A 26,762-nucleotide genomic window follows, 5' to 3' on the forward strand; every position below is an offset into this window, starting at 1 on the left:
AAAAATAATATAAGGATGTACCATGATCAAAAACAATTTAATTAAGGAATACCTTGAATACTGAATGATTCGGAATATTACGATCTCATAGTGAACAGTTTTTATTTTTTTAAGAGTGACCCTAAAACGTATAGAATCTCTACACAGATCTGCTAAATGTGTTGCTGGATTTTGTGTGTCCGGTTGATTTCCTAATTTCTCCATTTATGCATTCATTCTGTATGCTGTGGTGGTCTCTGTATTGCGCGTTTTATTAAAATCCCCAACGCCTTCGAGAGAGAGTGTGTGTGTGTGTGTGTGTGTGTGTGTGTTGGCTGGCTCAGGTCTTGCGGCATCAGACAAATTAAACATGATTACTAAATAGGCCAGCAATGAAAGAGTTGATAAAAAATAAGTACATTTGATTACATTTTGTTATGTTTTAATCAGGGACTACATTTTGCAAAGCCCAGTTTAGCCAGAAATACATGAATCTAGCACATCTAATAACACAGCAGACATTTGAAGCACTTGGGGGCTTTTATTTTAACAGGAGATATAGTTCCCTGACAGAGTCAGAGGGCTGAACTGCTTGGAGAAGGAGGGGATATGTATATTCTGTCCGTTTTTGCATATGGAACGCCTGGAGGCGTTATGAAAACGCGTGGTGGCGTTATGTAAGCGCCTGGCGCCGCCACACGCTCTTAAACGCCTGGCGGCGCCTCGCGTTTGTTCCAAGGCGTAAAAGTAAGCCCTGCACGGCGTTTTGGACGGCGTTTTTTAAGTATTACGCACGCTTTAAGCGCCGTCAGACCCAGGCGAATTCTGACCCATTTGGCTTGCCATACACAGCAGCCACACACACACACACAGACGCCACAATATAATCGGCCGATATCTGCGCCCACAAGGCCGATTTTTAATGAATGCTCAAAGCTCTGCTGAGGGGCAGCACTGTGTGCTGTTCTGCAGTGGAGTAATTAGAGCTCCCCCTAATGTCCATTCCACCATCCTACTGAAACAGCAGAGGAGCTGAGGAGCTCAGTTCCCCAGAACCTGCAGAGCTTCAGGCACAGCTGCAGATAATGGCTTCACTTCAGCTTCGACTGGATTCAAACTGGACAAGTAAGTGAATCTATCCGACTGGCTTTAGTAATGAGCATTGGCGCTTCTGTGTTAGACGGAGTTTTACTGTCTAGCAGCCTCTGTGCTAGCCAACGCTAACTGGCACATAATGCTAACAGGCTAGCTAACGCTAACCGGCACGCTAGGGCTAACCGGCAACCTAACGCTAACAGGCTAGCTAACGCTAAGCCTCAACTAATGCTAACAGACTAGCTAACGCTAAACGGCAACTAATGCTAACAGACTAGCTAACGCTAACCGGCAACTAATGCTAACAGGCTAGCTAACGCTTACCCGGCAAGCTAACATACTAGCTAACGCCAACAGGCTAGCTAACGCTAACTGGCTAGCTAACGGGCAAGGTAAAGCTAACAACTTGCTAACACTAACCGGTTACTTTACCTCAGCTCAGCTAACCTACAGGAGAGAAATTCCTGTTTATGATTTAAAAAATAAAACAGTGTGCGTAAATCCAAATCACTTAAACAAAACGCTCAATACGGCCAAACAATTAAACAGTGGGGAAATCTCAGCTCCTTTACTAGTAAATATAACGTTAGCCTTTACATTTATACTACGTCATGTGTTTATCTCGTAAATACAATATACTGCATGTTTTAAAGGCATTATTAGATGGTATTAAAATGCGGAATGTAAGTGACCCATCTTGTTATTTGCACAAAATAGCTAACGTTAGCTAACCTGTCTAACTTTTTTATTGATTTTGTGAGTAACGTTAAATACTGCGGTAATGAGAAGCTGTAAATATCAGTTAATTTGCTAATTTACCCACTGTTTACTGGATTCAGCTGTTTAACAGGCCCAGTATTAGTGTGGGTGTCGTACTGAAATAGGTGTAATGTAAATGATAAAGATATTGTTATATGTGTGTTGTGGTGCTAAAATGTGTGAGTAGTAAGTAAATAAATTGAAAGGTGATTAAATGGAGTAAATGGCAAATTCTGTAGTTTAAAAAAGTTTAACATGATAAAAGAATAATTCCTTACATTGTATTATTTATTATCACAGATGACAGCAACACTCCCCTGGATATCATCAAGATGTACTTTTCAGAGGATGCTGTGGCAGCCTGCTCAAGGAATAAACTGGACTATTTACACTGGAAAGAACTACTTTCCCACAGGCCAGATTCTCTTATTACTCTGTAATATTACTGACTGTCTGAGGTAGGATAGTATTGTTGTAATTTTTATATGTTAGTATTTTGCCAATATTCTGTGTGTGTTTTAAATAAACTGTAAAAGAGTTTCCATTGCCTCTTCTTTTTTTATACTGCAAACAAATGTAAAAATACTGTGAGGTTATCTTTCTAAAGCATTTCTTTTGGACCCATTTCTGATTAAAGAAGAGCAAAGACCAGCATTTCTAAAACACAACTGCTTTAGAGGCAGAGCCAACAAGGGCAGATGTTGTTATTGCAAGGACTAAAGCTAAAATTCCTCAAAGGCTCTTCTAAAAAGACACAAAGACAGCGGAGAGACATCACTGGGATGTTTTTACGTTCTGTGGTAACACGCTGGAAAGACGAAAGAGATGGAATCTAGCCCTTCATTTATGTTCCCTCATCTAGAGAGCTCATTGAAGTGTGTGTGTGTCCTGTATCACACAGCATCAAAAACAGACAGCGCTCAAACACACAAACACGATTGCTACTCTTGTGTGTTTGAGGTGGACAAAAATACATAGAGCAAAACAAATGTCTCTGTTTCTCTGCTCTTAAAGCATTATCACAACAAATGAACAGCAAGTTCTCACCTAGAATTTCAGTCAGTAATACTAGTTTTAGCAGTCGATGCAAAATCAACCTCAAAACCAGGAGAGCAAAAAAAACTATAGATTTGTTTGTAGTTAATATTGTAGTTTTTAATATTAATATTGTAATATTGTTATTTGTGCAAAGGTTGTTAATAAAGATTTGAATAACAGTGCATTATAATTCAGTTTACTCTGCATTTAAAAACTCTGCCTTCTGACTATTAGCAGATTCTGAATAAAACCAAGATCTGATCCAGTTTCTCTAGAAATAAATTCTTCTTAGATGTGGTTTTCCTTTATACTATAAAAAATGTAAACTTTTTCTAATAAAAATCTTTTATTTGTCTTCATTTTCTCTACACAAACATAAATTATAGATAGATAGTTAAATGTTAAAATATGTTTTTTGCAAAAAAAAAGAATGCAGTTATAAGAGTGAGGAAGTGATGTGTTTCAATTTCAAACATTCTTATAAATATTTTTTTGGTAAGTTTGGTTTATGCAGCTCTGTTTATCTTTGCTATTTTCCCACTCTGCATCTGTCGCCCACTGGTGTGTATTTTTGCAACCCTGGCAGAGGGAAGTGGCAAAGGAATTTATGTGTGTGTACTTTTGTCACATTACATGCAACACACATCCAGTTTAAAAATGTATGTTTCACAACCAAAACCAGACTGAGTCCTACAACATTATTCTTATATGTTATAATAAAGTAATCCGACATTTGAAATCCTCAGACTCAATTTAATTCATCATTGATCCCAAAAATACTATATATTACTCTGTAACAACTAACACGCAGATTATGCATTTATGATAGTATGGCTCCAGACATATCAAGCAGACACTGACCATCACCTCATGCCTTCTGTAAAAACACACACTGTTTAGGAGCTGCAGGCCAACATGCATATCCATTCTGCAGCTGTGAGAATAAAAATATCTCTCCATATCAGGAGCTAGCAGAGGCAGTGGCCTATATTTGTAATCAAAGTAGAATATGGAAACATTTGTTATCGCAGACTGATGAACAATCAGGTCTGCTTGCTTTACTTTTATCAAACACGGATTTCATTTCTGAGCAGACTATCAGAAATCTCTCCGAGCTGCAGCTCTGAATGCTGATATGACATGTCCAGTCAAGTAAAAACTACAAAAGCAGTCAGACATTTATGAGGATAGTTACAACAAACAGCATTAAAATAACCATTAAAAATCTTAATATCTTTTGGATTTAGGGGGTGACGAGTGGTCCAGCAGTCTAAGCAAGATTCAAGATTTTTATTGCCACATCAGAGAGTACTGTCAGGGTGCGGGGTGCAGGGAGGACGAGGAGGCGGACGCAAATGCAAACATAAACGGGATTTATTCAAGAAAACAAATACAAAACACACCGGGAATACACTTACTGGGAATAACTGAAAACTGGACTGAGGAAACTGGGGAAACACACGGACCACTAACAGACGTAAAAACGTACAAGGATCGACACCGGGGAAATGGAACACGGACCTTAAATAGAGGTGCACACACACAGGAAACATGAAACACCTGGGACGAAGGGGCGGAGTTACAAAAGAACACAGGTGAGTGGAAAAACACAGGCAGAACACAGGGGCACGGGTCACGTGGGACAACACAGGCACGATGACAGACAGGAAACAGGGCCAGGACCTTACAAGTACAGGTGTACATGAGTTAAAAACTTTGGTGCAGGTTCCCACTAGTATGCAGAGAACAATATTTACAACAGATTAGAATAATAAAATCAAATTGAAATATACAGTTAAATAGAAATATACTGTTAAGCTACTATGATCCAGTATAATATACAGTACTGCCACTATGATCGGGAGATCGCTGGTTCAAATCCAGGTCATGTAGCTTGCCATGAGCAGACGAAGCCCTGAGCGAGTGCAATTGGCCTTCCTCTCTCTGGGTGGGTTGTAGTAATCATCTTGTAATGAATGTCAATCAAGTTTTATTCTGATAATTAATTATGTATGATTTATCATGTGCAATAAAGAAAGAAATGTATGCAATCACTGCAGCTGGATTTACCATAAACCCAATAACTTGTGAGTGAAGCACTTCATTTTATTTACCGTAAGCTTCCAGATGATTTCCAGATTTCTGAACAGCAAAAGTGCTAGCAGTTAGCAATGCTAATGGTGCTCCAGCGCACCGAATTATAAGGCGCACTGACAATTTTGGGAAAATTTAAGGATTTTAAGTGCACTTTATAGTGTGAAAATTACAGTGAACAACGTACAATATTTCTGTCTTGTATGCTTGATTTTCTTTTACATATCTACTTTCAGGACTTTTTTAAAACTTGTTTTAGGTCAAATTTTTACAGAAATTCTAAGAAAATTCCACAATCTTTCAGGCACCACTGTAACCAAGTTTGAGTTAACTGATATTGTGTGGCTGAGTTCCAGCTGCAATGCTGAAGAATGTCCAGTTGTCCTGTGGCTGATGGATTCCATTACAACAGAGGATAGGCTTTACAAGCACGTGAGATGCAAATGTGCAAAGCTGGTCAATTATATCTTGAAAACCTTTAACGCCTGTATGAGAACAAACTTGACCTTGTGCCACAAAAACAGCCAGAACTGCCAGATAAGTCAGAAAATGACGTTCAATGACTGAAAACATGGTGATAAGCTTTAAGATAACAGTGCCAAATGGTTGTGTCAGTGATAAGCTAAATGTAACCTAATATGTCCCAGATAAAAGAAAATTAAATTTGTCTTAACATGGAACCGTATCAAATAATCTCATTAGATTAGAGAGTTATGTAAGGAAAGAAAAATACAATTAACCTTAATTAGCGCTGACAAAGCAAACATGGAATTGGACACAATCTGCTGAAATTGTTTTGATATCAGCCTTATCAGTGTGAAGTGTTTGGAGAGCAGAAGTAGAAAGTGAATGTAGGGCCGTGGGGTTGGATAAGGTTTGGGTATAAATACTTCTGGTTCAGTTGCCTGCTGTGTGCAAGTGTGTGCGTAGAAGAGAAAAGGAGGGACAATGAAGTATTTGGTACTCGGCCTGGTCTGTCTGGCTGTCACTGAGGGGCTCATCAGGTAAGGAGAACAACATGTGATCAGCCGAGATTAACAAGAAAAATAAAATGTCTTTTTTTTTAGGTATCAAAATTGTCACAGCTCATGGGAATAGATTTTGCAATAAAATATATGTAACCATTTTGACAATGTTTTGTGTCCAGAGTCCCTCTAGTGAAAAAGGAGGACATCATGGAGGAGCGGGGTCTCCTGAAGGAAATCCTGAAATACTCCCAGTACAGCTCAAATGAAGTGTATCCAGAAGACCTGGTCAACCAAAACAATGTAGGTTTTTATCCATTAGTGTCAAATTAAGTCATGATACTTCAACCGTAACCTTGGATTCAGGGATGAAGGACACATCAATTCAGTTTCAATACTATATCAATATCATACATAAGCTCTGTAGATCTATAATTACAGAAATTAGTCATTATTTTTCTTTATATACTTTATTATCCTTCCACAGGACCACTATAGAGCAGGTATTATTTGGTGGCTCATTATCAGAGTTTTTAAACACCTCAATGTTTTAGTTGGACTGAGAATAATCCACCAACAGGCCCCGTCCTGATGACCACTGATGGAAGTACTAAAGAATGACCAACAATGTCAACTGTGCAGCAACAAATTTAGCTTATGTCTCTGAGTGGACAGTGAGTGGACACAGTCACAGGAAGATTGCTGGTATGAATCCCGATTATGCAGCTTGCCGTTAGCTGCTGGTACCCTGAGAGTGCTCAATTGGCCTTGCTCTCTCTGGGTGTGTAGATGTCAATCAATTTTTATTCCAATTATGAATTATATATGATTATCATATGCAATAAAAGATAGAACAGTATGCACATACTGCAGCTGGATTTACCATAAACCCAACAACTTCTCTCCTGTATGATCTCACATGAGTCCTTAATCCAGAAGCATGTTATGATGCTCATCCTTGCTATCTAACACAGTTGAAGTTACCAATCCCTATGATCAATTCATGATTTCTCTCTCCATCATGTCCAGATGGCCTATTTTGGAAAGATTGGTGTGGGAAGCCCTCCTCAATACTTCTACGTCCACTTTGACACTGGCTCCAGCACCCTGTGGGTCAACTCTGTCTACTGCAAGAGCAGCGCCTGCCGTGAGTAGTAAACTAAAATAAAGAGGACCAGTGGTCCAGATTGCTATTTTAAACAACCAAGGCTATGCTATTACAGTGCATAATTGTGCTTAAAGGATCCGCTATGATCTTTTCAAGGATGTCACGATTGGTAGATTAAGTGCAGATCCTCTCCTGTGAACAATGCATTGCTTTGCTTTGTTCTTTCAACACAAACTGAGATTAAAAGCACAGTATAAGAGACTGCAAATGAATGAAGTCTGGTTATGTGGTGAATGTGAGGTATTCCTTGGGGTTAAATGGCATTTCAGCCACATGGCAGGCATAAAGAAGCCAGCCCTGATTCGATTAAGATCTGCAGATCAGGTTACGTATGGTGCCCCACGTTCTCTCTATAAACAGGGATTAGGATGACAATATGGGCCATGAGCTTTAATTACAGTTGGGCGATACACTTGTGCATTGCGCATGCATTCAGCTCGATTTAACTCTTCCATGGGGTAACTCCTGCTTTGTTTTGCAGACAGCCACCCTCTGTTCAACCCAAGGAGCTCCCACACATACCACACCCACAACACACCATTCTCCATCCATTATGGTACTGGGAGTCTAACTGGAGTCTATGGCTATGATACAATCACAGTGAGTCAATGTTATTTTGTTTTTATCATTATTAAAACACTTTAAATTTACTGACATATTCAAAGTCATGGGATAGCAGTATTTAAATCGATCATTGTCCAAGTTTTAGCTAAAGGGATGGCAATAGAATTTTCACACCTGTATAAGCTGTGAGGTGGTATCTTGTCAGTGAAGATGAACAATGGCCAGCAAGCTGAGTTTAAGTAAAACTTAAAGAAAGTGGGTACAAGATGAATGGTACATGTAATATTATTATTTAAGTTGTGAAAGCGGCTTAATTTAAAATTCCTTGATCCGTAGTATCACATGTGTACCAGGAAAACATCATAAAAGGGCAGATTGGCACCAAGAGCCATTAGAGCCTCTAGTACAGCTTGGCTTGAACCACCATCAGTAAAAACCACAGAAAACTCATGAACACTCATCTTTTCGAAGAGTTCCTAGGGTTAAACATTGTCAAAGCTTGGTTTATATCCTAATCGAAGTCTCTACTAACTATCTATGAATGTTATGAAATAAATGTATGGATATTTTGTAAAAAATATTATGGATAAATGTAAAAGGCATTACAGTTGACAGCAAAGAGGGTGGTAATGATCGTGATCGGTGGCATCTGGTTACAAATGTCCAAGCAAACAGACAATCAACAGAAATCACATACACAACTTCCAGGGAACTAATAGCAAGACCAATTCTTGTCCCATAACTTTTGGCATGTATTAGCAAATTATTCAGTGTAATTCAAAAGTCAGTGTGACATATGTTTGTTAACCATTATTCCAATACCTGCAGATGGGTAATCTGGAAGTGAAAAATCAGAAGATTGGCCTGAGTAAAACTGAGCCTGGAAGTCACTTCGCTAAACCTCTGCATGACGGACTGATGGGACTGGCCTACATGCCTGGTGATGAGACCATTGTGGACACTATGATCAAAGAGGGTCTCATTGAGGAACCAATGTTTGCTTTCTACCTGACTGGGTAAACTAAAATGCCTGTATTTTAATATCATTACATTCAGAAAGCATCGGGTATACAGACAGGAACATGAATTTGTTGTCTAATTGAAAACAAGTCTCAATTTTTGGAGATTCTTTGTTTGACACATAATTTAAACACATTGTGTTCAATTGGCTTGGGCCAACCAAAAAACAGGACTAAATAATTTTTACAGGTTTTATCTTTGCTGTTTTGGAGGTACAGTATTTTTCAGAATATAAAGCGCACTGGACAAAAAGGCACACTATCAATTAGTGCTGGACGATATGGCCAAAATTTATATCACGATATATTCCTTAAATTTCGGTCGATACGATATAATTTCGATATCGATAAATACTTTGAAGGCCTCAGAAAAAGAATCCCTGCAATCTCTGCAGCTTGCACTGCAAATTTAAATTATTATTTAACTGTGTATTTGCACTTTTTGTATCAATCTATCTAATGGAAATCTGTACCTACTACTGTATGAAAATGTTTTTTAAGTCTTTGAAACCTCCTTTCACAAAAACTTTAATACTTTAGAAATAAAAGTAGTCAAAATAAATCAATGCTCAATTTTATTTGCATATAGCAAAATAATAACATGACATCCCTGTCAAACATAAGCCTATATAACTATTACAAATAAAAATAACTTTAAATGACAACAGAGGCAGAGCTTCTTATTCATTGTAAACAAATTTAACAGATTAAAACAAAAGTGTTTTAACTAGGATATATAATACAAGAAGCCTTTATATACATAAAAGCAACAAGATTTTCCCGTCAAATAAACAAACCTATAGGATTTTTCAACTATAAATAACTTAGTGACAACATAATCTATTAAAGTGCACCAGCCAGAATACAAGAGGTATTCAACATGATATCAACGGCAAATAAACAAACCTAAAGGATTCATAAACTTTAAATAACTTAGTTTCAACATAATCTATTAAAGTGCTTCAGTCAGTATAAGGAAAATATTGTATGTAGTGAAGATGCTTGAGGTGGTGGAACAGATTAGATGTATTAACGTTACGCTGCTTGTCGGCTCCACTCACCGGCACAATTTGCAGCAAAGCGGCAAGCGAGCGGACCCGCGGCTGGGCGAGCGGAGCCGCGGATGAGCGAGCGGAGGCGCGGATGAGCGAGCGGACCCGCGGCTGGGCCAGCGGAGCCGCGGATGAGCGAGCGGACGAGCGAGCGGAGCCGCGGATGAGCGAGCGGACGCGCGAATGGGCGAGCGAAACAGCGGCTGACCGAACCGAGTCTACCCTAGCCTTGGATCCGCTCGTCCCGGCTCCGTTTCGAGACATTTTAGATGCGTAGCGGAGCGGACCTGAACCTAACCTAGCCTAGCCTAGCCTAGCCATTTTAACCTAGCCTAGCCTAGCCTATCTGGCTACGTGCCTGTGTGATTGCGTCATCACGCACTGAGGTAGCACAGCTATGGGGGCTGAATGTGTTTGGCTCTGCGGCGAGCTGACGCCAGTAAAAAACGCCTGTCCGTGACAGATTCTGTACATAATACATATCGATATACCACAAAAGTGATATCACCGTTATTGAAACATTTCTTATCGCGATAAATACCGATATCGAATTATTGTCCAGGCCTACTATCAATGAACATCTATTTTCTGGTCTATATTTATACATAAGGAGATGATATAGCACATTAAGCACCACTTGTAAGGATGCCTACATCGAAGTTCGCAAAGGTTTAAATTTACACAGATTTCTCTCCTAAAAGCAATTTATTTGGTTTAATTTTTGGGAAAATTAAAGGATTTTAAGTGCCCCTTATAGTCCGAACAAAAAACAATACTTGTTTTTCATTGGACAGCGACAATTTGCTCTAAATTTGTGTCTGTGTTCATTGGTCAGGCATTCTCAAAGAGGCAGTGAGGTTGTTTTTGGAGGAACTGACCCATCCCACTATCAGGGCCAGATCAACTGGATTCCTGTTCAGAGAAACAGCCACTGGCAAATTGTATTTGAGGGGTAAGTGTCTACAGTTCTTTATGAAAAACTCGAATTCTGTCCCCAGATATGTGTCTCTAGAAAACTTTAAAAGAATATAAAGCTAGAACATTAACTGGAAATGTGTTCATTTCTATGCAGATTTGAGGTGAATCACAGGTCCACTGACTGGTGCAGTAATGGCTGTACTGCTATAGTGGACACCGGAACGTCCATGCTGGAATGCCCTCCACAGTATGTACACTCTCTTCACAGCATGCTGGGGGCTCACAGTGGGGGCAGCGGTGATGTAAGTCCATTTCCTTACTACCACAATTGTTTATAACATCTATTAAATGCATTGTAAGACTGGTTACCAAAACCAAAAATCATTTAGATAAGTATATTTACTTAGCAGCCATCTTTGCCATTCCACAAATCACATAAGACCAGGCATCTATCTTTATGAATGGAGAGAGAACATAAAAGCAATCCCTCGTAAAATATGAATGGAGGTCTGGGGGAATTGGTGGCTCAGTGGTTATTGCTCACCGGGTTATTGATAACAAGGCTGTGGGATTCATACCCAGGCTCGAAAAGCTGTTATGGTTGGGCCCTTGAGCAAGGTTCAACACTCTGGACACATCTACACTCTGTTAACACAGAAACTTTGGTTCTCAAACTGGTTCCATTCAGGCTTAATAGGAACCTTGGTACTTTCCAGCAAACCAGCCAGCATTTAAATCTGTTTTAGTGGAACTGAGGATACGTCACAAAAGACAACAATACAATGTCTCTCAGTTTGTGGGAACAAACTCAATTTCAGGTTCCACAACCTATTTTTTGGTGGGAATGCTCTAAACGGACCAGAATCTGGTGCACAAACATATGACACTGTGTGTGCATTTAATTGCACATAGTGCATGAGTTCAAGGCGTTGGCCAAATTCCATCTGTGATTCCAATACAAGTATTATTTTGTCTTGTCTTGCGTATAGATACAGTCCAACCCTTCAACAAACAAATCAGCTTACTGGTTACAAATATATTGTGGTGGTAGTGGGCAAAAGCTCCCATGCTAAACTAAAAAATCAAAGGCCTTGCCTCATTTACAGAGATTAGAATCTAGTCTTATGTAATACTAGTCTTGTGTGACTGAAAATAACTGCCTGATGGCGTTGCAGAGATGGCCACCAAGTGAACAGACATTTGTAGACTTCTAGGCTTTTCACATTACCTCCATAATATTGTCCACCCTCCTCTGCCTAAGGCATGACCAGCAAGATGACTGGCTCTTTTTGTTAAAGAAGAGTGGGATTTTATCTGTAAACATATGCACTGCTAAGAATTATGGCAGTACCACTTCATGCACTGGTCTTCTGCGGTTCATTTCTGTGTCTGTGCACCACTTCCAGTACACGTTTCACTGCAGTAGAGTGGACAGCCTTCCCACGCTGACCTTCGTCATGAATGGAGCTCACCTCCATCTGCCACCGTCTGCATATGTACTACAGGTGAGTGTGGCAACCAACATGAAAGAGAAATAATGAGCTGCTCTTTGTTGACCTACAGTACGTAGCAGCAGTTAATCACTGATAAAAGTGAGCATACATGAGGTCACTCAAAAGAGGAAAAGCTATTATTGTAAATTGTAGTCTAACTTGTTCTTCTCTGACTGAACAGAGTGGATCTCACTGCAAGAGTGGCATCAAGGCGTCTAGTAAGAAATCCAGAGACGGCCATCCCTACTGGATCCTGGGCGACGTCTTCATCAGAAATTTCTACTCCGTGTTTGATCAAGGAAGAGCACGCGTGGGCTTCGCCACCTTGGCTTAGAGTTAACCAATTATATGTCTGCTTGCTTTTATCTGATGATTTTTCAAACAGCTTTTAAAGTAGAGATGCTACTAATGGTTCTTTGGGAACTACCATAGAGGACCTGTTTTGGTTCTATTAAATACCATGCCAGTGTAAGGAACATTACATAATTGACAAATAACCTATATAAATATCAGGTGTAGGATTTTAGACCTTCTGCCCAAATTTTACACACACAGCTATTTAAAAAAGCACTCAAAGAACTACTTGTAGCACCTTTTTTCTAAGATTTTAATTAGAATATTCTTGAAACTACAAAATCTTGTATCTCTTTACATTAACATTCAATAACGGTGCTTTTCCACTCCATGGTACTTACTAGGACTGTATGATAAATATTATTTTTATCATTAAGTTAGTTTTCACAATAAGCTACAACAACATTGTGAATAACTGCTTTTCCCAAGTGCAGCAACAGAGGGAGCTCTTAACCCTGCAGACTGTACTCACGTGACATAACTAGACTGGAGGCAGAGCGAGGTAGAGTGAGGCATGTCTGGGCAAAGTTAACGATAGCAGCCAAAACAAGTAATGAAAAACCTTTATGGAGCTTAAATTGATTAGGGATCTTAAGTCATCACAATCCACAACCTACACTAGGGATGCATAATGATATCGAAACTATCGAACTGATACCTGCTGAAATATTTATTGCATGTTGGTAAAAAGCCAAATGATGCTGGCCACTCTACTATGGTCCAAAGCAAATTAATTCATTTAAGCTCAATGTATTTATTTGTAATAGTTTCAATAGATCTATTTGGATCTATCTGTGACCAGTCTATGTAAGGACCAGTTAGCTAAAAAAAAATGTGAAACCAAAAAAGGTAAAAACATATTTCTCAACCCGTTTTTACCTGGCATCTGTTTCAATTTTTCAAAACCAGAGCTCCCACCTCAAAATACAGTTGCAGTGAACAGGAAGTGAACAGGTCAACATGCAGTGGAAATATTTTACTACACAGTAAAAGACAAGGTTTTGTTCTTGGATGCATTTTAATTAACAGACTGGCTTCTGCTGAACACAATTTTTTTAATTATGCTACAGAATGCAAACAGCACAACCGTCATTAGCATATTCAAAAAAGACAGAAAAAAAGAAAACTCAATAAAAAACTCTTTAAGCAACACTTTATGCGTCCTGCTGTCTCATGAGTAATACAAAAAAGTGGATTTCATGGTCTGTCTCCTGGATCTTCACGTATTGTAAGATATACTCTGGACACTCGTATCCCACTGACAGATATATGAGCATACAGTAACTTCCAGAACTCTAGGACAGGCCTTAGATGTCTAAATTCCTTTACCTTGCCTAGGTATTTCTCACAGGCCTCTGAGACCTGCTGTTTCACTGTAAATAAGCAGAAAATTCCTTTTCCACAGAACGTGGAAGAGTGCGAGCCTATCCTTTCTGAAATGGTATGAACAGGCCAACCAGACTGATCTGTCTCAGCTTGTTACAACATTAGCTGCTAAATGGAAGAAGAAGAAGAAGAAGAAGGGGGAAAAAAAGAAAAAATGGGGGCTTTCTTCCTGTGTGTATTCAGAGTAAATGCAGCATGTCAAAGAGGGGATTTATTACCACCCCGGAGAAAGAGCATTCTCTCAAAATGAAAATGCTGGAGTCCGACCTGGACAGCCCTGTCTGGCCGCGCTCCTCTGTAGCACTAATTACTTCTTTACTCCACCGTTTTCTCCTCGAATGAGAAATGCTGCTTGAGACGGATGATCACAAACAGCAACAAAGCTGCATATCAGTCAAAATGTGATGCGCCCTATGAGACCGCTGCTGCCCGTCCATCTCCACCGTGGCCTTTGAGATCCCACAAAGGCCAAAGAGCCGAGACTTCGTAGGAGTTCCCGGTTGCCAAGTGCAAACGGCACAATTCCTAGCCAAGCATTAGGAAATCCCTCCAGCGGAAAAAGTGTCAACAAAAATGCACCATAAAGGCCGCATTCATCGATGCACAAAGGCACAGAGCTGGACGGAAGCAGCCTAAGACAGCATATTATGTCCATCCCGTGCAGCAGACTAAAGGCCAAAGAGGTGTTAAAGCCAACCTGGCCTTGTTCTTGCACAAAAAGAAGGCACACAACCGTAACTCTGGGAAAAAAATACAGTGACCCCCATTCTTAATCTGTCTCACGGACAGTCATTTTATCCTCAAAGGCAAGCCCGCTGAATTAAAGTCGCTTTAAGTGACTGTATTAATGTCTTTTGTACCCCATTATCTTCTGTTGACAGACCCTTTGTGAGAAGGGTTCTGCATCAGCAAGTCAGTAATGTCCTGAAAGCAAAACCCTCGCAAAGCCTCTCCGACAATGCCATTCATGGAACTGCTGCCCCAGACGGCCCTCTGAGACCACGACCCAAAGCCTTGCGTTAGCTCAGAGCATGCTCGCTTTTTATTACAAGAGAAAACAACAAGCCTAACTCAGCTAAAACACAAATTACATCACTTCAGATCAGGGAGAAAGGCTGACATTTGCCTGGCCTGTAATTTTCTTCGACTCCAGTCAAACATGTCATCGGCCAATCGCCAAAATGAGCTCTTCTATCTCACGGTTAATGCAGAAACCCGATGCGCACGCTCCTTTGTGCTGTCACTCTTGCCATTTACTGCACTGTAAGAACGGCTTAACCCTCACACTGTAATATGTAACTGTAGGCAAGAGGCTCTTTTTCTTTTTTTTCTTGCCTCTTTTCTCAAAGGCACAGAGAGCTTAGAGGATTTTACAGATGACTTAATGAAAGAGTATCTCATGTCTATTACACTCTAACTTGTTTTTGATTCCTAAATGGCACAGCGAAACAATAACACCTTTGGGGGTTTGAATCTCCTTTTAACAACTGTACTCCGACCAAACCCAGAGGGAACCGGGTGCAGAGGTGGGACCTCAAACACTTCAAGCCTTCAGCCTTGTCATTCAGCCTTCAAGCACAAAAAGACTCTTGTTTTTCATTCTTTAAAGCCTGAGCGACCAACTTTCCTTTTTCTTATAAGGTCAACTGTCATAAGATCAAAGTTCTGTCATATTCATAAAATATCACATTTTATATCCAGACCAGGGGTTGGTGATGATAAATGATAACCAGCTCCTTGAGCTGAGCTCTGTCAGCCTTCAGATTCATGATCCAAATCTAAATAAATATGCCTGCATTTACACTGACAAAAGAAGAGTTTTGGAAGCACGTTCATTTTTCTTTCCCCAGGTCAAGTGGTAGACCCTTCTAAAATACTGCTGTTGTGCGAATATAGTCACAATGACCAGCATCAACAACTCCATGCTAACTTATAATAGTGCATATTCAACTACAGTGATTAAGCTGTACAATTTAATATAGCAGTGTGTATGGAAAGATTTATTTTCAAACAATGACATTAAAATCATATATCTAAATTATTTTGAACTTAATATATTATCCATACTAGGCCTATCATAAAAACTACATTATTGACTTATCGTTCAATATACAATTTACAATTTACATGACCTCAATCTTTTTTGCTTACCTCTATACTGCGCATTTTTTCTTTTTACCTTAGCTTTCATTCATTCATTTCATTCATTTACGACATTTATCTGATGCTCTAATCCAGAGCGACTAACAAGGTTATTCCTTGTTAGAAGTGGGTCAACATAATGTTAGAGGAGTCTTGACAAAGGACTCTTATTGGTGTAGAGTAGCATGGTCACCCAGAGCAGGAATTGAACCCCGGTCTTCCATATGATAGGGTAGCTCACTGGCAGGTAGTAGTGTTATCCATTGCACCACACTATGGTCTGATTGAAGTCATTAGGCTTTTGACCACTTGCTCATTTATGGGGCTCTACTTTTTAAGTACACTGATAAAAAAAGGATTTTATTCCAGGCAGGATGCCAGTTATCCAGAAATGTTTATGCATTGTAAAATACTGCATATGTGTTTTGTTGATTGCCTTATAATTAAATTCACATCTTCTACTTATTACTGGTGTTTTACATGATACAGTGTCAAAAACGCACATATATGCCTACAAGTCCTTGAAAAAAAACAAGTTCCAAGTTGCCCACAAACAGTGTGTTTAGTCAACTGTAAGTCAAATCTGCTGTAGAGTAACTGAATACAGTTTAATCTAGCCTTAGATTCCTTCAGATTAAATCAACCACCACCCATTGACTCCATCTATCTCATACCAAGTCAAGCGTAGTTTCGTTTGCAAGATTCACCTTACAGTGTTCCCCGGAAAAAATTCAGAGCTTATCTACGCTACATTTTTTTATTTTCCTAAATCACAGAAACCCTTTCATCACCACATACAGTACATAACCTCAAAATGTTCATAATGTGTGATAAGCACAGATATGCATGTCTCTGAGATTAGCATTCCTGATCAACTATGCCAAGACACTGTGTAGAGACTGTCTGCTGATCTTTTCCACAGCAGAGCTGCCAGACAGGGTCAGATAAAGTTCTTTCAGCATTGATACTTCAGCAGCAGCAGTAGAGAGGGAGTGTTGAAGAAGTCCGTCGTGGAGGAGTAGCTGAAAAGCCCCTGAACACAAACCACACTGTCTGCCACCAGCCAGCAGGACACTGGAATGTTGGGTGGGATCGTGGGCAGCTCTCCCTGCGCTACATACCTTATCAGATAATTCCAGAAAGGGGTGGAACACCAATGCACAGTGCACGGCAACACTGAGGACAAACAAACTAGTCCAAGTTCATCATGTATACAGACTTGGGCTAGAGCTGGGGGACATATCGATATCTTATTGTACAGTGATATATATTTTTATTGTATAGACGATATGCTTTAGTAAGAATACTGAGGATCTCATCGGTGCTTAAAAAAAAACATTTCAGTACAGAGGGTGTAAAAAGGCATGATAGAATATTTGAATAGCAGAATCTGCCACTGATGATGCATTTTGTCTTTAAATCTCTTTAAATATTGTGATAATATATAATGAGGACATGCACACCAGCACACAGGTGCTTCATGAATCTGAGCCATGGTTGATTGCATTTAGACAGTACCTAGTGCTGGGCAGTATTAACAAAAAAATGTATATCAGTATTTTTCAAGATTATGACGGTTTCACATTATATCATGGTATTTTCATTATTTTATTTTTTTTTTATACATGGCTGGACTTTTAGATTGGTTTGATTAGAAGGCTTTGATTACTATGGGGTTTAATGTGTCCCACAAAATTACACAATATATGAATAAATATGAATAAATCAAACAGCTGAAGAATTGCAGTTTGCTGTTTTTTTTTTATTTTACTCGGATAAAAACACACATACAGTGATTAACAGCAGCAGGAGCTCCTCAGATAAAGTGCTGTTCTATTTTTTTTTCTCCAGGCTCCACAGAGCGTGTGTTAGCTTGGTATGCTAAATGGCTAGTGTTAGCTAGCAAGCTGTATCTGCTATTTTGGTGGTGCTGTTCTACATGGGGCTCTGCAGCGCCTCTAGCAGAATGGCGGTATGTGAAAAATGCATACCAGTTTTATTTTTCCCTCTAGCATACTGAAAGAACCGGTATACCGCTCAACACTAACAGTACTATATTAAAAGTTATTTTTTATGGAGACTGCAGAAAGTCACAACGTTGATTTAAAACTGGCCAATGTGCTGAGTAGACCTGATTGATCATTATTATCAGAGAGTTACTGATCGCAGGCTAGACTGCGAACAATAGAGCAGACATGGAGGCAATGTTATACTGGGGTTTGGCTTTGGCCAAGTATTGTATCCCTATTTTCACTAAATGTACGAGAGTTCTCTGGAAATAAACTAGTACCAACAGTGTAATAAGAACTATAATAAACAAGATAATCACAAACACATCACTATCTCACACATGCAAGATGCTTACTCACACAAAACACAAAGTGCAAATGAACTCATAGTCAAAAGTTTTTTTTCTGGATGGATATTTGAACAATCCAGTAAGTTTCAGTACATTATAATCATGTAATTATACCCGTAACACCCTCATTAAGCGTGTAAGCTAAAAAATCCCCCATTCTTCTTCCTTTAAGCCTGACATTGTGCAACACTTTCATTTTCCACAGTCACAGAGAGTAGCAGGCCCGCATTTGCTGCGGGGGAGACCTGAAACCCAGGTGTTTTCAGTGTCAAACACTTGGTAAAAACAGCTCTTCACACGCAGAGATGTCTTCCCGCCCTAGCTCTCCTCTCCACGGCCCAATGTGCCTCCACCCATGTTCACTTTGAAAGACTAAACCACTGCAAACAGAAAGAGAACAATAACACCTGGGCGGCAGTACTGTACTCAAGCCAAAGCCATGCTTCACAACTATTCCTCACGTCATCAGTGCAGCCAGCAGGCCTCAGCACAACACGCCAGGGTCTGCAGGTAGGCTTTGAGGTGTACAGAGGGCAGGTAAAGGGCAGATACACACTCAGCCTTCCCAGCTTAACAGGGTGGAAGAAAAATCGGGTAACACTTTACTTGGATGGTCCATTTTATGGCTTAACTCTCGTTCAACTGACATTTAATTGAATGTCTATTAAATGCAACTTAAACCTATGTTGAATGTAAATGATTCTAAATAGAACCTTACCCTACACCTAACCCTAACATTAACCTAAACTTAAACTTAAAATTAAACCCTAAACCACAGTGGATGCAAACAACAATGGCATATCTCTCCAAACCATCACTGATTGGTGGAAACTTCACACTAGACCTCAAGCAGTTTGGACTGTGTGTCTCTTCACTCTTCCTCCAGACTCTGCTCCCTTGATTTACAAATGAAAAGCAAAATTTACTGAGGGTCAGTGATGATTTGAGGAGACATATAATCTGCTGGTGTTGATCCACTGTGTTGCATTTTATCAAGTCTAAAGTCAGTGCAGTGTTTTCCCACAAAATCTTACAGCATTTCATGCTTCCCTCTGCTGACAACTTTTATGGAGATGCGGATTTCATTTTCCAGCAGGAGTTGAAACTCTTTCCACACTGCCAAAAGTACCAATTGGTCTTATATGATATACTAATATACTAATTTTCTGAGACACTAATCTTTGGGTTTTCATTGGCTGTAAACCATAATCATTAATAATAAAAGAAAGTTTTACATTTTGAACTAAATTACTGAAATAAATTCACTTTTCAATGATATTCTACCTGTTTGAGATGCACCTGTAGAAACTTAATTAAATGAATTTCGCATAAATGTCGGGATATCCAACATTGTTATCATACATCACATTTTTTGTCCACATCATACACACCTATCTTTCACCCAATTATTCTGATAAAAAGAAAGAAAGAAGCTGATAGAAAGACAAATGATAGGATGAATAATCTCGTTGTTTTACTAGGATGTATAAAATCTGCATTTGAGAGATTTCGTAATAAACATGGTCCACCCAGGAGGGCATTCTGGCACAGAGGCAGCCACATGAAGGCGGGAGGTCTGTGCCTACTGAAGTATCCATCACACAGTCAGAGAGTTGCACTGTAAGTGACTATAGAGATAAGAACAAAGCATGGGGGAGACTCTCTGACAGGATGGAATGTGTTCCAGCACATCTACGATATCGCTTCTGGAGGAAAAGAGACCTGTGGGCACAATAAACTGCCTCCTTCTCTCAAAAACACAATCAGTCCTACAGTCGCATGACAACCCCTGCAGACAGGAAGAAGATCAAGGTGTGGAACATGTGCAGAAGCACGCCATGGCAGTAAATCTTCACTCTAAAAAGCTCTACCTCATGCATCTTGCCAAAGCTGAGCTTCACTACGCTGATTATTCAAGAGCAAACATGAACCAGCCCTAGAATTTACAAATCCTCCTATCCTGCACTCTCAAATCACAACCAGCAACACATTAAACCCCACGCTTCTGCCCGGGCAAGTCTCAAAGCGGAAATGCTGGGCGTGTCCAGGTTCCATTAAGAAAGTGTGTGTGGTACCAGGCTGTAAAAAACATAGATTAAGTAAGCTCACCCTGCACTGTTTGAAGCAGTCAGATAAATATACATGCTGTACAAACACTCCTTTCTCTGGCCTGAACTACCTGCTACAGGTGTGTTCTCTCATGGTCCTGCAAATCCCTGGAATCTGTGCCCCCGCCCCTCCAGCAGCCCAACCCCTCCATAATCCCAGCGCCACTGCGGCCGTGAGATTTATTCTCCTCTGAAGGATGAAAGCGAGCATGAGCGTCCTCTGAAGATCAGCGCTCCGCTGCTGAAAGTGCCAAAAGGAGCTGATTGATGAGTGTGTAAGTGTGTAAGTGTGTTAGTGTGTGTCCCACTAACACACAGGCTAACGTACAGTGTCAGAGTAAAGAGAATGGTCTGTACTTTCTGTAAAGTGTTCCTTACAAAAGCTGCATTTTTCATTTTTTTCTCAAAACCATGGTCAAACATATTTCTCTTGGGTTACAAGATAAAAGATACAAAACTTGAAAAAAACTTTTTATTTAAAAATAGACATTAAATTCATTTAACGTTGCATTGATTCCATTGAAAGGTGAGTTTAAAAAAAGAACTTCCACTTTGCAGTGACAATATATAAAAAAGAGGGTTGGGATGTAAAGTTTACAAAATACATAACAAAAATAATTAAAATTCTTGAGACAGGTGAGTCTGTAAATAATTTTACTCTACTATGGTAAAGCATACATCTTACAGGATATGATACAATAATTTACAATAATGTATAATAATGTATGTTATCCCCATACTTATATATGCAGTCCTATCACAATGACTATTTATTACAGAACGATATACAGTGGGCAAATATATATATAAAAAATAGTTATTGAGACACAACAGTCAATAATTTTATGGTAGGTTTATTATACCACAGAAAGAAAGAACATCAACAAATAAATCCATAAAAAATAAAGGTTCTACATTAATTTGTATTTGTAATCTGTAGTGAATTAAGTATTTGATCCTCAAGCAAAACTTGACTGAGTAATTGGGGGAAAAACCTTTGTTGGCAAGCACAGTTGGGCACCAGGTTTGCACACATCTCAGATGGGATTTTGGTCCACTTTTCTTCTAAGAAAATCTCCAAATCGTGAAGGTTTAAAGGATGCCAGATTTTCTATGTGATTAAGGTCTGGAGGCTGGCTAGGGCACTCCATGTTCTTAATGTGCTTCTTCTTAAGCCACTTCTTTGTTGTCTTGGCTGTATGTTTTGGGTCATTGTCATGCTGGAAGACCCATCCACAGTGCTCTTCTTCAGTGTTCTGGCTGAGGCCAAGAGGTTCTCATTCAAGTTTGTACAGTACATGGTCTTGTTCATCAGTCCCTTAATCCGGTGAAGTTTTCCTGTACCCTGAGCATAGAAACAGCCCGAAAGCAGAATGTTTCCACTTCTATGTTTGACAGTGGGGATGATGTTTTTGGGGTCTTATGCAGCATTTTTCTGCATATTTGTTTTTGTTTTATTGTGCTTGCATGGTTTTGATACCCTTAAACAAGAGTTGTCTTTTTTCAGTTGTTATGCAAGAACTTAACAATTTTAAATGATACTGGAGAATCGCTGATATATTTGAAGAATATAAAGATTTCATATTATTACAAAGTCACTCAGCTCTAATTTATCATTGTGCTTCATCCTAAAAAGGTACAAAAACAGGCATGTGTAGCTAAATTCTGAAAGAATGACTTACTGTAATACCATAACTGCGGATGAAATAAATGTTTTAATGACTATGCTAATTTAGAACGATGCTGGCAGTGCTATTGGACGTTGTTTGATGTATGGTATCTCGGGTGGTCTGGAATAAGAGAAATTTTCTGGCATTTTCACACAAGTCCTAATATATACAGCAGAACAGAGCCAGGCTTTATCAGCCTTAGCCCACCTTCCAAAACTAACACACATATTTATATTTAATGTAGCGTTAAAACGGCTCATTCTGCCAACATTCAGTCTCTGGACACAATGCAAGAATGAAAAATAAAAGACTGAAGCAAGAGCACATTCCTTTAAGGGGCTGTCTCACGTGGGCTCATCTACCATCAAAGCCAGGCTGCTCAGGCCTCACGGCGGCCTTTTTGACTGAACTGACATGTGGGCTGTTTTTGGTGTTGACTGTTATCATCAGGGCAGATCTCACTATAAGCAGCGCAGATCATTACAGCCTGCGTGTGTTTAGCCTGACGGACACAGCTGCCTCAGCTCTAATAACAGGAGAAAGTTGCAAACACACACACACACACACACATATACACACTGCACAATCCAACAAGCCTGAAGGTGATCACCCCACTGACAAGCTAAATGACTCTACAGGTAAGCAAGTAATTGCAGGCTGACTACTCCTCCAGCCCACCGCAGACTACATATACTGTATGCATGCAACATGTGGCTACATGGGTGGCCAAAATAGTGCTATAGGATCAATACATGCTCAGCAAAGATTAATGGCACCTAGTCCCCTTATTTTAGAGCTAAAAGTCTAAAACTATCTATCAAGGTCCATTTAGCACTAACTGTTTGCCTATAATTACAGAGCAGGTTGATTTTGGGGGGATAAACAAGGTCAGTCTCAAAATTACAGTAATTAGCTAAACCTGTTTAGTTTAACCTCGATCGAGGGATCACATGTAAGTATGTAGGTCTACTCTTCAATTTGTTAGCTATCAGCTCCATAATTGATCCCAAATATTTAATAGATAGTAAAATAATGCTAGAAATGAATAACTCAAACTAAGGCGGCAACAATTAGTCCATATAATCGACAATGTTGATTATTTTATTAATAAAATTAGTTGTCTACAAATTTCATTGTCGAAACATCGTTAATTCGCAACAGTACAGCATTACACAAAGTGCTGGGGACAGAAGCGCAATGGGAGATGGGTAAATGGTTCACTCACACAGTTTACGCTCAACTTAGTCTTAACTTTCTACCAAAATGTGGAGCTTTGCTGTGAGTATTTGATTGTATTCGTCAACAAGAGGGTTACTGAGGTAAGGACCTTGAAGGATCACTCAAAAAGTACTAGATGGAGCACCATCACTTTAAAGAACACAGTTCCACTGCTCCACAGCTCAAATGCTGGTGGTTTTAGATTCTTCCAGCCCACCCCTGGCATTAGGTTGAATGCAAATGTGTTTAAGTTTACTTGCAATACAATACAAGATGTGTGTTTCTGAATTTTAACATATGTGTCACACTACTGGGTGGTATACTGCTTCATCCATCGTACTGCTAGAGTACCTGGAAAGAAATGAAAACAGCGCTTTATCTGAGGAGCTCCTGCTGCTGTTCCTTACTGTATGAGTGTTTTAATCCGAGTAAAATAGAAAAACAACAGCAAACAGCAATTATTCTCTCAGAAAACAGACAAATGGAATTGCATAATCGATCCACAGCTCGGAGAAAAGTTCCTCTTGTCCCCTAGGCTAGCTCAGAATTGGTCCTGAGTACAGAATCATTTATTCAGCACAAGTGCTAAAACTCCCTAAAACTCTGGTGCAGAAAAAGTTTACTATAGCCCTTTTAAACATATTAATACTGTAACTTGAAGGATAATTTTAATGCACACTGAACTGAATGTATTTGTTACCTGGAGAATAAAGTGAATTGTGACTTGCTGCTTTTCACCAACGGCTCAACAAACACATTATTTCTCAATGCCAAAAAAAAAAAAGATATTGATGAAAATATCAATCACCAGGGGTCTTTATCGACTAGTTTGGAAACAACTGCTTTGCAAATTCATATTCAGCAAGTAATCCACCGTGAAGAAGATCCATATAACCAAGCAGGATATTTTTCATGTTTCCCTACACAGTATAACTCAACATCCATTTTAAATTAAGTAAAACATGTAATAGGAGTTATATCATGATCAATACTCCAGCTCATAGCCTATAATGTTACGCATATGTGGCAAAACTGGCATGTTTTTGGCAGGTAGGATGTTCATGTGTTCACTTCATTGTCATCAGTCTTAATTTATGAAAGCTCACACAGCAATACGAGAGAATATGTCACACTGTTCTCAGTCCATGTGGATGCAGTCACATTCCACACTGGGTCTCGGCTGCTGGGTCCAAGGTTGAGACTGGGACCACAATGCAGAGCCTGTTACCCCTGCGCCTGCCATCCCCTCTAACTCCCCCATAGCCACTATAACTGACCCCCATCAGCACACACAGACCACCCTACAAGACAGATGTCCCCCTTAAAAACAGCCAGATGAGAATGTCATGCAGCAGTTGCACCAATCATACACAGTTACACTACTGAATAAAAAGTTTGGAATCAATGCCAGAGGTATGGAAACATGGTTCTATATTAACCTACGATCAAATTAATATTCAGAATGTCTCCTATTTCAATAACGTTATAATCAAGTCTTTTTCAAACTCACAAAACAGAGAATTGAGTACGATTAGGGTAGAAATATATATAACAATATAATGACTTGATTGACTTGAACTAATCCAAATATTGAATAAAAAAAATAAAAATATATATGTATAAATGTGTAATACCCTAAATGTATTTTTGTGTTGCTGCTCTAATAAACCATCATTGTTTGGTATAAATTATTCAGTGTTTTCACTTTTTTTGCTTATTCAAACACAAGCACTTTTCAAGGTGCTTGTGTTTGAATAAGCAAAAAAACAAAACAATAACAAGACAATCCTGCTGGAAGAATACGGTTGACCATTGTTGCTTTTGACCTTTTTATAGGGTATGATTTTCTTTTTTTTGTAATTGATATTTTTATTGATGGTTTATATGGTCTACATGCATGATCTACCTGTACCTGACTAAGCAAACAGTTTAGGTGGTCTCTTATCTGGAGAGCTGTTAACTTGTGGTTTCTGAGGCTGGTAACTCTGAGGAACTTATCCTGTGTTACAGAGGGAACTCTCTGTCTTCCTTTTCTGTGGGGGTCCTGATGAGAGCCAGTTTCATCATCACATTTTTTATGGTTTTTGTGACTGCACTTAAAGATACTTTTAAAGTTTGTTCTTGAATTTTTTTAGGCTGACTGACCTAAATTACCTAAAATATTTTTTTCTTTACTTAGTAAAGTAGTTATTACATGCTTAAGTAGTTCTTGCCATCATATAGATTAGATCATTACTCAAATAGAGCTATTCACTGTAAACCAACTCTACCTCTTTGCAACTTTAAAACTGATGCTCTCAAACAACATAAAGAGGGCAAGACATTCAAGTAGGTTATTTAACTTTTAAGTTCAGCACAGCTGTTAACTGAAAGCCATTCCAGTTTGGATGGTGTTCTTGACCATCAAATACATTTTAAACCATCTAAGACCATCTGAACAGTATTGTAAATTTATTAGACATACTGAACTCAGGTCTGTTTTGTAGGTGTAGGTTACAGAAGTATACCAGGTTGACAACATCAGCAGATATCACTGCAATTACCCCTCCACTATCAGTGGAAAGCACAGAGATAGCTGTTTATAATCTATGAAGTTGTTTCCCAACTCTAAAGGTGTAGCCCACCCATCCACCCACCTGCGCTGAAAACACTTCTGTGAGTTCCATCTCCAACAGCCCCTAACACAATACCACTGTCAACTTCACACCAGAGAGCTCCAGAATAATACCAGCGACACATACCTTTCCCAGCAGCCTCTTCTCTTCTTTCTTTTTCTCCTCATGCTGAAGATCCACAGGCATCTGCAGAAAGTCGTCCTCGCAGCAGATGAAGCTCACCGTGCATCCCATCCAGCCTGCTTCAGCACAGGGCAGCACCTCGAGCACCCATGCACAGCAGCAGCAGCAGCACAGCAGCCTCCACAGCACAGAGCTTCACAGAGAAATGGCCACCAGACCGAGCAGCACAACCACCAGCAGCAGCAACAGGTAACACTGTAACTCACGCGCTGGAAAACTTCCTCACAGCTGCTGCGCGTGCGTTCAGCATGTCCCCACAGTGTCTCTCTCTGTCTACAGGAGGTGGTCTCTACAGCACGACCCTCAGCTTCTCCCTCTACTACAACTACCATGGAGGAGGGTGTCCCTCTCTCCCTCTACACGCCTCCAGACTGCAGGAAGAGGGAGGAGAAGAAGGAGGAGGAGGAGGAGGAGGAGGAGGAGGTGAGGTTTCAGCCCAGCACTGCTCCCTCCTCACACACACACACACACACACAACAACAAACAAACTCACGTCCACGCTCTCTCATACACTCTACAGGTGCTAATGTAAACATTCAACACGTGAAAAAAAGTAAAAAGTGGCTTATTTGTAAACAGGTTT

General features: G+C 39.6%; 2 protein-coding genes and 1 long non-coding RNA gene across 7 annotated transcripts in view; 2 read left to right on the forward strand and 1 right to left on the reverse strand.

Annotated features, from left to right (window-relative positions):
• Nucleotides 1–26,496, reverse strand: part of tns1b (tensin 1b) — a 358,347-nt gene extending 331,851 nt beyond the window's left edge. For 2 of the 5 annotated variants that reach the window (XM_049484878.1, XM_022680177.2), the window contains exon 1: nt 26,123–26,495. In XM_049484878.1, the coding sequence (XP_049340835.1) occupies nt 26,123–26,230 (108 nt within the window). In that variant the 5' untranslated portion in view covers nt 26,231–26,495. Of the gene's footprint in view, nt 1–26,122 lie in introns of all 5 variants that reach the window. The other 3 variants (XM_049484886.1, XM_049484880.1, XM_049484879.1) reach the window with 2 other exon arrangements.
• On the forward strand, nt 876–2,373 carry LOC111194891 (uncharacterized). Its single transcript, XR_002651342.2, has 2 exons — nt 876–1,104; nt 2,134–2,373. It is a non-coding gene; the product is annotated as an uncharacterized LOC111194891 (long non-coding RNA).
• On the forward strand, nt 5,860–13,650 carry LOC103038890 (gastricsin-like). The gene is made up of 9 exons (XM_022680179.2): nt 5,860–5,969; nt 6,113–6,233; nt 6,960–7,077; nt 7,580–7,698; nt 8,491–8,678; nt 10,569–10,685; nt 10,806–10,953; nt 12,058–12,156; nt 12,326–13,650. The coding sequence occupies exons 1-9, from the start codon at nt 5,914–5,916 to the stop codon at nt 12,476–12,478; spliced, it is 1,119 nt and encodes a 372-aa protein (XP_022535900.2). The 5' UTR covers nt 5,860–5,913; the 3' UTR covers nt 12,479–13,650.
• Nucleotides 26,497–26,762: the final 266 nt, after the last annotated feature.

Source organism: Astyanax mexicanus, chromosome 11 (assembly GCF_023375975.1).
Source record: "Astyanax mexicanus isolate ESR-SI-001 chromosome 11, AstMex3_surface, whole genome shotgun sequence".
Classification (NCBI taxonomy): domain Eukaryota; kingdom Metazoa; phylum Chordata; class Actinopteri; order Characiformes; family Acestrorhamphidae; genus Astyanax; species Astyanax mexicanus.

Coding starts and splice junctions, on each gene's coding strand:
- LOC103038890 (XM_022680179.2), top strand. CDS start 5,914: ATGAAGTATTTGGTACTCGGCCTGGTCTGTCTGGCTGTCACTGAGGGG. Junction 10,686..10,805: donor TGGCAAATTGTATTTGAGGG/GTAAGTGTCTAC, acceptor ATTTCTATGCAG/ATTTGAGGTGAATCACAGGT. Junction 12,157..12,325: donor CGTCTGCATATGTACTACAG/GTGAGTGTGGCA, acceptor CTGACTGAACAG/AGTGGATCTCACTGCAAGAG.